The sequence below is a fragment of the Entelurus aequoreus genome, linkage group LG14, assembly GCF_033978785.1.
Source record: "Entelurus aequoreus isolate RoL-2023_Sb linkage group LG14, RoL_Eaeq_v1.1, whole genome shotgun sequence".
NCBI classification, from domain to species: domain Eukaryota; kingdom Metazoa; phylum Chordata; class Actinopteri; order Syngnathiformes; family Syngnathidae; genus Entelurus; species Entelurus aequoreus.
Genome location: NC_084744.1, coordinates 57648556 through 57660525, shown reverse-complemented (window position 1 = coordinate 57660525; position 11970 = coordinate 57648556). Strand labels below are relative to the sequence as shown.

At 37.1% G+C, this 11970-nt stretch overlaps 1 protein-coding gene across 3 annotated transcripts in view; it reads left to right on the top strand.

The window, feature by feature from the left end:
• Positions 1-5349, top strand: part of LOC133665107 (vasoactive intestinal polypeptide receptor-like) — a 97997-nt gene extending 92648 nt beyond the window's left edge. For all 3 annotated transcript variants that reach the window (XM_062070314.1, XM_062070315.1, XM_062070316.1), the window contains one exon: positions 5081-5349. In XM_062070314.1, coding sequence (XP_061926298.1) covers positions 5081-5272 — 192 coding nt within the window. In that variant the 3' untranslated portion in view covers positions 5273-5349. The remainder of the gene's footprint in view (positions 1-5080) is intronic.
• Positions 5350-11970: the final 6621 nt, after the last annotated feature.

The following is an 11970-nucleotide window of genomic DNA, read 5'->3' as shown; positions in this document are numbered from 1 at the left end:
AATAATACACTTTGTGACTTCAATAATAAATATGGCAGTGCCATGTTGGCATTTTTTTCCCATAACTTGAGTTGATTTATTTTGGAAAACCTTGTTACATTGTTTAATGCATCCAGCGGGGCATCACAACAAAATTAGGCATAATAATGTGTTAATTAATTAAACGACTGTATATATCGGTATCGGTTGATATCAAAATCGGTAATTAAAAGTTGGACGATATCGGCAAAAAAGCCATTATCGGACATCTCTAGTCAGATGAAACAAAAATGTAGCTGTTTGGCCACAATACCCAGCAGTATGTTTGGAGGAGAAAAGGTGAGGCCTTTAATCCCAGGAACACCATGCCTACCGTCAAGCATGGTGGTGGTAGTATTATGCTCTGGACCTGTTTTGCTGCTAATGGAACTGGTGCTTTAAATGGGACAATGAAAAAGGAGGATTACCTCCAAAAAATTTCAGGACAAGCTAAAATCATCAGCCCGGAGGTTGGGTCTTTGGCGCAGTTGGGTGTTCCAACAGGACAAGACCCCCAAACACACCTCAAAAGTGGTAAAGGAATGGCTAAATCAGGCTAGAATGAAGGTTTTAGAATGGCCTCCTGACTTAAACGTGTGGACAATGCTGAAGAAACAAGTCAGAAAACCATCACATTTAGCTGAACTGCACCAATTTTGTCAAGAGGAGTGGTCAAAAATTGAAGCAGAAGCTTGTGGATGGCTACCAAAAGCGCCTTATTGCAGTGAAACTTGCAAATATTAACACATATTAGGCTGTATGTATTATTTATGCTAGGTTCACACCAACGGCGCTTTAAAGCGGCATGCAAAGCGGCGTTATAGCGTAACAAAGCCTGGTTAAAGCGTGAGGGTCCTAATGGATGGTGGGAAAGCTTGTAGTGAAGCGGGACATGCGGCAAGTTCGCCAAAAATTTTTAAACGGTTTAAAAAAATTCTGCGCTCTGTCAAGAATGGAATAAAACGCCGAGAGCGTATCAAAGCGTGACAAAGCCTGACAAAGCTCAGCAAAACTTGACTAAAAGCGTAGGAAAGCTTAACAGGTCTTGGTTCAAAGCGCGGACCCCAGTCTACAACTAGGAAGTGACTGTGATATTGACGAGTGACATTGAAACTTTTATGTAAAACCAACACAGGATTACAAATCCATTCTCTTTTGCATCATTGCCTTTTTTATACGATGATCATTGTTTCCGTACTTCTTTAGAGTTTGATGTTGCAGTTTGACATTACTGTCTATCATTTTTCTGTATGAAAATGTTAATAATAAAGAGAATATGTTGCGTTTTATAAAATAAATGCCTTTAATTAATTTCAACTAGCATAAGAAATGAAAGATAGATATTTATTAAGATGACAAAAATAAAAGAAATGAAGATATAAAACATAATATAACGAAGAAAAAAAAGAGAAATTGAAAAAATAAATGAATATAAAAAATGGGTGGCCTACTGAAAGCCACTACTACCGACCACGCAGTCTGATAGTTTATATATCAATGATGAAATCTTAACATTGCAACACATGCCAATACGGCCGGGTTATTTTAAAATTCCCGCCACACTTCCGGTTGAAAAACTCCTTTGGATATGATTTATGCGCGTGACGTCACAAAATCCACGGAAGTGGTTGTACCCCATCTGACCCGATATAAAAACCTCTTGTTTTCTTCGACAAAATTCCACAGTATTGTGGACGTCTGTGTTGGTGAATCTTTTGCAATTTGTTCAATGAACAATGGAGGCTGCAAAGAAGAACGTTGTAGGTGGGATCGATCGGTGTATTAGCGGCTAAGTACAATACTTACAGCAACACAACAAGGACTACTTACTACGCTTAGCCGATGCTTTCCGCCAAACCCACGGATGAAGTCCTTCGTCGCGCCGTCGATTGCTGGAACGCAGACGAGGGCTGGCTGGCGTAGGTGGAGCGCTAATGTTTTTATCATAGTTCTGTGAAGTCCGGTTGCTTAGTTGCTAAATTAGCCTTAGCGTCGTTAGCAACAGCATTGTTAAGCCTTACCAGGCTGAGAATTTTTAACCGTGTAGTTACATGTCCATGGTTTAATAGTATTGTTGGTCTTCTGTCTATCCTTCCAGTCAGGGGTTCATTTATTTTGTTTCTATCTTCATTTGAGAACGATGCTAGCACGTTAGCTCAGTAGCTAAGTGTGTCACCGATGTATTGTCGTGGAGATAAAAGTCACTGTGAATGTCCATTTCGCGTGCTCGACTCTCATTTTCAAGAGGATATAGTATCCGAGGTGGTTTGAAATACAAATCCGTGATCCACAATAGAAAAAGGAGAGCGCGGAATCCAATGAGCCCTTGTACCTAAGTTACGGTCAGAGCGAAAAAAGATACGTCTTGCACTGCATTCTAGTCCTTCACTCTAACGTACCTCATCCACGAATCTTTCATCCTAGCTCAAATTAATGGGGTAATCGTCGCTTTCTCGGTTTGAATCGCTCTAGCTGCGTTGAAAACAATAGGAAAATGTGAGGAGCCTTTCAACCTTGTGACGTCACGCTACTTCCGGTACAGGCAAGGCTTTTTTTATCAGCGAGCAAAAGTTGCGAACTTTATCGTGGATTTTCTCTACTAAATCCTTTCAGCAAAAATATGGCAATATCGCGAAATGATCAAGTATGACACATAGAATGGATCTGCTATTCCCGTTTAAATAAAAAAGATTCATTTCAGTAGGCCTTTAAAATTTTCAACTAGCATGAAAGATAGATATTTATTAAGATGACAAAAATAAAAGAAATTAAGATATAAAACATAATATAACGGAGGAAAAAAAAGAGAAATTGAAAAAATAAATGAATATAAAAAATGTGTGGAAAAACAATATACTGAGTTTTTCACATTTTTTTCTTATTTTTGTTGTAACAATGCACAACAGAGCTTGATAATCGTGTCAGAGCCTGATTTAAAGCGTCAGGATCGCATCAAAGTAGGGATGTCCGATAATGGCTTTTTGCCGATATTGTCCAACTCTTTAATTACCGATACCGATATCAACCGATACCGATATCAACCGATATATACAGTCGTGGAATTAACACATTATTATGCCTAATTTGGACAACCAGGTATGGTGAAGATAAGGTACTTTTTAAAAAAATGAATCAAATAAAATAAGATAAATTAATTAAAAACATTTTCTTGAATAAAAAAGAAAGTAAAACAATATAAAAACAGTTACATAGAAACTAGTAATTAATGAAAATGTGTAATATTAACTGTTAAAGGTTAGTATTATTAGTGGACCAGCAGCACGCACAATCATGTGTGCTTACGGACTGTATCCCTTGCAGACTGTATTGATATATATTGATATATAATGTAGGAAGCAGAATATTAATAACAGAAAGAAACAACCCTTTTGTGTGAATGAGTGTAAATGGGGGAGGGAGGTTTTTTGGGTTGGTGCACTAATTGTAAGTGTATCTTCTGTTTTTTATGTGGATTTAATAAAAAAACAAAAACAAAAAAAACGATACTGATAATAAAAAAACCGATACCGATAATTTCCGATATTACATTTTAACGCATTTATCGGCCGATAATATCGGTCTGCCGATATTATCGGACATCTCTACATCAAAGCGTAATAAAGTTCAATAAAGCGTAATAAAACGTATCAAAACGTGATTTAAAGCGTATCAAAGAGGGATCAAAGCGTGGAACGGTAATAATGCGGCAACTCATTCGTATCCGAGCGTATCAGAGAGTATCAGAGTGTATCAAAGCATAACATTACTTCAGAGATCGGGATATTCGTGGAAAAATTGACAAAAACGACGGCGCTTTGCTCGCCGCTTGAAAGCGCGGCAAAGCGCCGTTGGTATGAACCAGGCATTAGACCCAGCACATTTGCTCACATTTCCAGTAGACCCATAATTAATTCATAAAAGAAGCAAACTTCATGAATGTTTTTGTGTGACCAACAAGTATGTGCTCCCATCACTCTATCACAGGGGTCACCAACCTTTTTGAAAGCAAGAGCTACTTCTTGGGTACTGATTAATGCGAAGGGCTACCAGTTTGATACACACTTAAATAAATTGCTAGAAATAGCCAATTTGCTCAATTTACCTTTAACTCTGTTATTATTAATAATTAATGATATTTACACTTAATTGAACGGTTCAAAAGAGGAGAAAACACGAAAAAAAATGACAATTACATTTTGAAACATAGTTTATCTTCAATTTCGACTCTTTAAAATTCAAAATTCATCCGAAAAAAAGAAGAGAAAAACTAGCTAATTCGAATCTTTTTGGAAAAAATTAAAAGAATTTATGGAACATCATTAGTAATTTTTCCTGATTAAGATTAATTTTAGAATTTTGACGACATGTTTTAAATAGGTTAAAATCCAATCTGCACTTTGTTAGAATATATAACAAATTGGACCAAGCTATATTTCTAACAAATCATTATTTCTTCTAGATTTTCCACAACAAAAATTTTAAAAGAAATTCAAAATACTTTGAAATAAGATTTAAATTTGATTCTACAGATTTTCTAGATTTGCCAGAATAATTTTTTTGAATTTTAATCATAATAAGTTTGAAGAAATATTTCACAAATATTCTTCGTCGAAAAAACAGAAGCTAAATTTGAAGAGTTAAATTAAAATGTATTTATTATTCTTTACAATAAAAAAAAAAAATTACTTGAACATTGATTTAAATTGTTAGGAAAGAAGAGGAAGGAATTTAAAAGGTATATGTGTTTAAAAATCCTAAAATCATTTTTAAGGTTGTATTTTTTCTCTAAAATTGTCTTTCTGAAAGTTATAAGAAGCAAAGTCAAAAAAATAATGAATTTATTTAAACAAGTGAAGACCAAGTCTTTAAAATATTTTCTTGGATTTGCAAATTCTATTTGAGTTTTGTCTCTCTTAGAATTAAAAATGTCGAGCACAAAAAAATAAGAAATGATTGTAAACTCAAGACAGCCATGACATGATGTTCTTTACAAGTGTACGTACACTTTTGACCACGACTGTACATACGTCACCTCACTGCTACACCCCCACACCCCCTGCAGGTACAGGCAGAGATCAAGCGTAAGTGGCGCCGATGGATGTTGCAGCGCTTCCTGGGCGCCGACACCAAGTACCACCTGCCCTCCATCGGCAGCAACGGCAACAACTTCAGCACCCAAATCTCCATGTTGACCAAGTGCAGCCCCACCGCCCGGCGAGCCTCCGCCTGCCAGGAGCACTTCTCCGCCATCTGACTCCTCGCAGGCGTGGCGGGAATCCGCGACGAGCGTGACATTGCTGTACATAAGCGGCGCCATCATGTCGGGGGGGGGGGGGGGGGGGGGGGTCACCTGAAGGCAACACGACCTTTTTTAGTTTGTTGTAACTCCACCCCGACCAGTGTGACGTGCAACCAGGACGGGAGGCGATGTGAGTACAGGTGTTCAAACTCCTTCTAAACATGGCGGGTGACGTTTTGATTTGAAAGGCAAAACCCACTAAACAGCAGGATGTTTACTTAAAAAGGTAATGGTGTATTTTTGCCTCATCCTTCACTTTATAAGTCCATAACAGTGTTAATTGCTCACCGATGCCACCTGGGGGTTGTTTGGGTGCACTGCAGCTAGTCCTGGACAGCCCCGCTCCCTAATGCATCAATTCAATTGTCACAGGATTGAGGCAAAAATACAACTGCCGTAAATTCCGGACTATAAGCCGCTAATTTTTCCCTACGCTTTGAGCCCTGGGGCTTGTAAAACGGTGCGGCTAATTTCGGGGATTTGTCTTCGCTGTAGGCTATAAAGCAAATAGTTTTCATTAAACGTGGCTGGTTGGGAGAGTGGCCACGCCAGCGACCTGAGGGTTCCTGGTTCGATCCCCTGGTCCGTCACCCTTTCTCCTTGCATGGCAGCTCCCGCCATCAGTGTGTGAATGGGTGAATGTGGAAATAGTGTCATCCAATCCAATCCACTTTATTTTATATAGCACATTTAAACAACAAAAATGTTTCCAAAGTGCTGCACAACAAAATTAAAAATAATATTAAAAACAATAATCAAATATTGTCCTTAGCTCCACCAATGACTGAATATAAAACAAAAAATAAATAAATATAGAACCAATATAAAAACAACATAAAAATAAATATGATTAAAAAGGATTTCAAAGGGAAAAAACAATTAAAACAGTAAATAGAAGGTAGAAAAGCGCTATATAAGTTTAACCCATTTACCATTTCATTTAAACGCATGCAACGGCGCCATCTTTTGGACGAGTTTGCACACGGCACATGGGTCGATGCCTACAAGTGTTTCCCGCTGTGAAAGGTTTGAACCGGAAGTAGAAGTGCCGTTTTCATCTTTCGATAAAATATTCATTCATCACTCCATGCAACGTTTTACAATACAACTAAAACAATTCACACTTATTAAACGGTCCCACGTGTGATGTCTGCGGGAGTGTTTTCATGCATATTTGCACATGCTATCGTATTGTAATCGAGCTAGCGTCGTTAGCATCAGCTATTATCCTAACTTAGACTTTCCTTTTTTTTGTCATTCAAATGCAAACTGTACAGTACAGTTAAGAAGGAAATGTTTAGCGCTACCTGGTGGTTGGGACTATAGTCCCCACTCCCTAATGCAGGGGTCACCAACGCGGTGCCCGCGGGCACCAGGTAGCCCGTAAGGACCAGATGAGTAGCCCGCTGGCCTGTTCTAAAAATAGCTTAAATAGCAGCACTTACCAGTGAGTTGCCTCTATTTTTAAAATTGTATTTATTTACTAGCAAGCTGGTCTCGCTTTGCCCGACATTTTTAATTCTAAGAGAGACAAAACTCAAATAGAATTTGAAAATCCAAGAAAATATTTTAAAGACTTGGTCTTCACTTGTTTAAATAAATTCATTTATTTTTTTACTTTGCTTCTTATAACTTTCAGAAAAACAATTTTAGAGAAAAAATACAACCTTAAAAATGATTTTAGGATTTTTAAACACATATACATTTTTACCTTTTAAATTTCTTCCTCTTCTTTCCTGACAATTTAAATCAATGTTCAAGTAAATTATTTTTTTTTATTGTAGAGAATAATAAATAAATTTTAATTTAATTCTTCATTTTAGCTTCTGTTTTTTCGACGAAGAATATTTGTGAAATATTTCTTCAAATTTATTATGATTAAAATTCAAAAAAATTATTCTGGAAAATCTAGAAAATCTGTAGAATCAAATTTAAATCTTATTTCAAAGTCTTTTGAATTTCTTTTAAAATTTTTGTTCTGGAAAATCTAGAAGAAATAATAATTTGTCTTTGTTAGAAATAAAGCTTGGTCCAATTTGTTATATATTCTAACAAAGTGCAGATTGGATTTTAACCTATTTAAAACATGTCATCAAAATTCTAAAATTAATCTTAATCAGGAAAAATTACTAATGATGTTCCATAAATTATTTTTTAAATTTTTTCAAAAAGATTCGAATTTGCTAGTTTTTCTCTTTTTTTTTCGGTTGAATTTTGAATTTTAAAGAGTCGAAATTGAAGATAAACTATGTTTCAAAATGTAATTGTCATTTTTTTCATGTTTTCTCCTCTTTTAAACCGTTCAATTAAGTGTAAATATAATTAATTATTAATAATAACATAGAGTTAAAGGTAAATTGAGCAAATTGGTTATTTCTGGCAATTTATTTAAGTGTGTATCAAACTGGTAGCCCTTCGCATTAATCATTACCCAAGAAGTAGCTCTTGGTTTCAAAAAGGTTGGTGACCCCTGCCCTAATGCATCAATCACACGCAGGATTCTCACAGGAATGAGGCAAAAATACAACTCCACCTGCCTGCCGTAAATTCCGGACTATAAGCCGCTGATTTTTCCCTACGCTTTGAACCCTGGGGCTTACAACGGTGCGGCTAATTTTGGGGATTTGTCTTCACTGTAGGCCATGAAGCAAATTGTTTTCCATTAAACGGGGGACGGCGTGGCGCGGTTCCTGGTTCGATCCCCAGCTTCTACCAACCTACGTCCGTCGTGTCCTTGAGCAAGACACGTCACCCTTGCTCCTGATGGGTAGCGGTTAGGGCCTTGCATGGCAGCTCCCGCCATCAGTGTGTGAATGGGTGGATGTGGAAATAGTGTCATGAAGGTAGAAAAGCGCTAGACAAGTATAACCCATTTACTATTTAATTTAAACGCATACAAAGACACTTAAATGGTTTGTTATTGTTGGTGCTGCGGCGCCATCTTTTGGACAAGTTTGCACACGGCAAGTGCGGCTGGGTCGATGGTAGTTTCCTGCTGTGACAGGTTTTAACCGGAAGTAGAAGTGCCGTTTCATCTTTTGATAAAATATTGCTAGATTCTTCATTCATCACTCCATGCAACATTTTATAATACATCTAAAACAATTCACACTTATTAAATATCCTGACTTAGACTTCCTTTTATTGTCATTCAAATTTGAACTTCACAGTACAGATAAGAACGCAATTTTGTTGCGTTAGCTCGTTGTAGTGCAGGATAAAAGAGCAATAAGGTGCAGATGTAAATAAATAGATTACTGTACAGATAAATATATTGCACTTTTGCATTTGCAACCACGTTTATGGATGTATGTTGTCTTTATATTCCAGCCAGTTAATCTGTTTTTGGGGGGGAATTGAGGGGATTATTATGATGCGTTCAAGAGTCTTATGGCCTGAGGGAAGAAGCTGTTACAGAACCTGGAGGTTCTGCTACGGAGGCTGCGGAACCTCTTTCTAGAGTCCAGCAGTGAAAACGCTATTAACTTACAATTACATTCTTTTTGTATTGTTTCAGTTTCGTAAATTCACCAAAATGTCACCGTGGATTTATTGAGTCTTTTTTTTTAGCTGATTGGAGAGCGAGCTTCCGCAGCTAGTGGGTCCATGACCATGACTTCTGTTTTGTTTGATCTGCCGTTTTACTGCCGTGTTGCAGACACAGTTTGGAAACAATTAAAGTGGATGTAAATTAACATTTACAGAGACATTTCTGTGTAAATAACTAATTTCGCAATTTCTATATCTGCAATTTATAATACAGTGCGGATAATATGTATATATATTTTTTTTCCTAAAATTTGGTGGGTGTGGCTTGAAGTCCGGAAAATACAGTATAAATATCTATATAATTTGTCATAAACAATAATTTTACACATTATGACATTTTTTAGGTATTTTCTTTTTTGGACATACAGTCATAGTCAAAAGTGTACATCCACTTGTAAAGAACATCATGTCATGGCTGTCTTGAGTTTCCAATACTTTCTACAACTCTTATTTTGATTGGAGCACATACTTGTTGGTCACAAAAAACATTCATGAAGTTTGCTTCTTTTATGAATTTATTATGGGTCTACTGAAAATGTGACTTGGTCAAAAGTATACATACAGCAATGTTAATATTTGCTTACATGTCCCTTGGCAAGTTTCACTGCAATAAGGCACTTTTGGTAGCCATCCACAAGCTTCTGCTGGAATTTTTGACCACTCCTCTTGACAAAATTGGTGCAGTTCAGCTAAATTAGTTGTTTTTCTGACATTTCTTCAGCATTGTCCACACGTTTAAGTCAGGACTTTGGGAAGGCCATTCTAAAACCTTCATTCTAGCCTGATTTAGCCATTCCTTTGCCACTTTTGACATGTGTTTGGGGTCATTGTCCTGTTGGAACACCCAACTGCGCCCAAGACCCAACCTCCGTGCTGATGATTTTAGCTTGTCCTGAAGAATTTGGAGGTAATCCTCCTTTTTCATTGTCCCATTTACTCTCTGTAAAGCACCAGTTCCATTGGCAGCAAAACAGGCCCAGAGCATAATACTACCACCACCATGCTTGGCGGTAGATTTGGTGTTCCTGGGATTAAAGGCCTCACCTTTTCTCCTCCAAACATATTGCTGGGTATTGTGGCCAAACAGCTCCATTTGTGTTTCATCTGACCACAGAACTTTCCTCCAGAAGGTCTTATCTTTGTCCATGTGATGTCACATGGATTTAGAATGGCCTTCCCAAAGTCCTGACTTAAAGGTGTGGACAATGCTGAAGAAACAAATCCATGTCAGAAAACCAACACATTTAGCTGAACTGCACCAATTTAGTCAAGAGGAGTGGTCAAAAATTGAAGCAGAAGCTTGTGGATGGCTACCAAAAGGGCCTTATTGCAGTGAAACTTGAGGAGGGAGGATGTTGCAACAAAGACCCTCTTGATGATGATCATGGATGTTATCGCACACGTCAAAAGCAGAGTAACAGCTGAAGAAGCTTACTGTTACTCTATAACAGGGGTGCCCACACTTTTTCTGCATGCAAGCTACTTTTCAATGTACCAAGTGGAGGGGATCTACCTCATTCATATATATAATTTATGTTTATTTATTTGTGAAAGAGACGTTTTTGTTAACAAGTTAAAGGTGTTTTAAAGATAATACAAGCATGTTTAACACATATAGATGCCTTTCTTTCATGAAGACAAGAATATAAGTTGGTGTATTATAGGGATGATGTTTGATAAGAAATTATCGAGTTCGAGCCTATTATTGAATCCTCTTATCGAACCGATTCCTTATCGATTCTCTTATCGAGTCCAGATAGGTTGTTGTATATGGAAAAAAACACACAATATTTGGTTTAACAAAAGCTCACTTTTATTATATAAGAAAAAAATAAAATCTAATAAATAAATAAATATTGACTGTTACCCACCTAAAAAAATTAAAAAAAATAAATAAATATTGACTGTTGTTACCCAAAGTATATTAAGTGGGATTTTTCAGAGAAACAAATATATACAGTAACACAAAAACAAGCTGTCTCTGTGATCACTATAGGTGTATAAATAATAATATAGTGTTAAATAAAATCAGTCCCTTGGGCACAAAACTGAAAATAATACAGCTCTCCAAAAAGTGCACTTCTGCTGCTATTTGACATAACTGTTTTTTATGATGCTTTGACATTTTTGCGCTTTATTTCTTTATTGAAAGAACATTCTATGAAGAGAAAAGGTTCTTTGCAAATGTGGTTACAATGCTAAAAAATGAAAAGTTAAAGCTAAAAAAAGAAATACACTTTATCGAGTTAACATTATTTCTTTATGGGGGAAAAATGTTATGAGCTAGAGAATATAACAACTACACTACCCAGCATGCAACGGGAGTTACGAGCATGCGCGGTAGCCCCGAAAAGTGTTGCATGTTGCCACCCGGTAGCTAAGAATGAGGTTATGAGCACGCTGTGAAAGTAAACATCAAGAACTCAGCCAACACGCCTCGTCTGCATTATTTATAATTAGACAGACAACACATCTACAGTGTGATTTTGTTTTGTTTACAAGGAAAGAAAAACAAAAGTTAAAAAAGGAGATGTGTTGTATATATATGTATGTGCTGCGGTTGTTTTAAGAACGTTGTGACAGCTGCCGTAAAGGAGGTGCGTTGCTAGCCTGGTTGCTATGTTTCCGGTTGGTGGTAAAAGTGTTGGTCATGTGTTTGTAGTCTGCTCAAATCTCTCAGTAAAGTTATTCGATGGATTATACCTTTTTGTTTTGAACTTTATTACACCTTGGAGCGCTTTTTCCCGTCCATTGTTTTCCTGCTTTCGCTATCTGCGCCTAATGACTGAGCTACGTGACGTCATTTCTTGTGATGTCCCACGGGGCATTTCTGGTCGGGACGGGATTCGTTCCGAGGGATTCGAATAAAGAATCAACTCTTTTCCTTTACTATAGTGGTCTCGATAACGGGTACCGGTTCTCAAAAAGGGATTCGAGTCCGAGGACTCGGTTCTTTTCTTATCAAACAACCGGGAAAACCGGTTTCGAGTATCATCCCTAGTGTATTACCTGATTGTGATGACTTGCATTGATAGGAATCAGACAGTAGTGCTGACAACGTCCACATTTTTAAATGGAGGAGAAAAAAAGTCCTAATTTCTGTC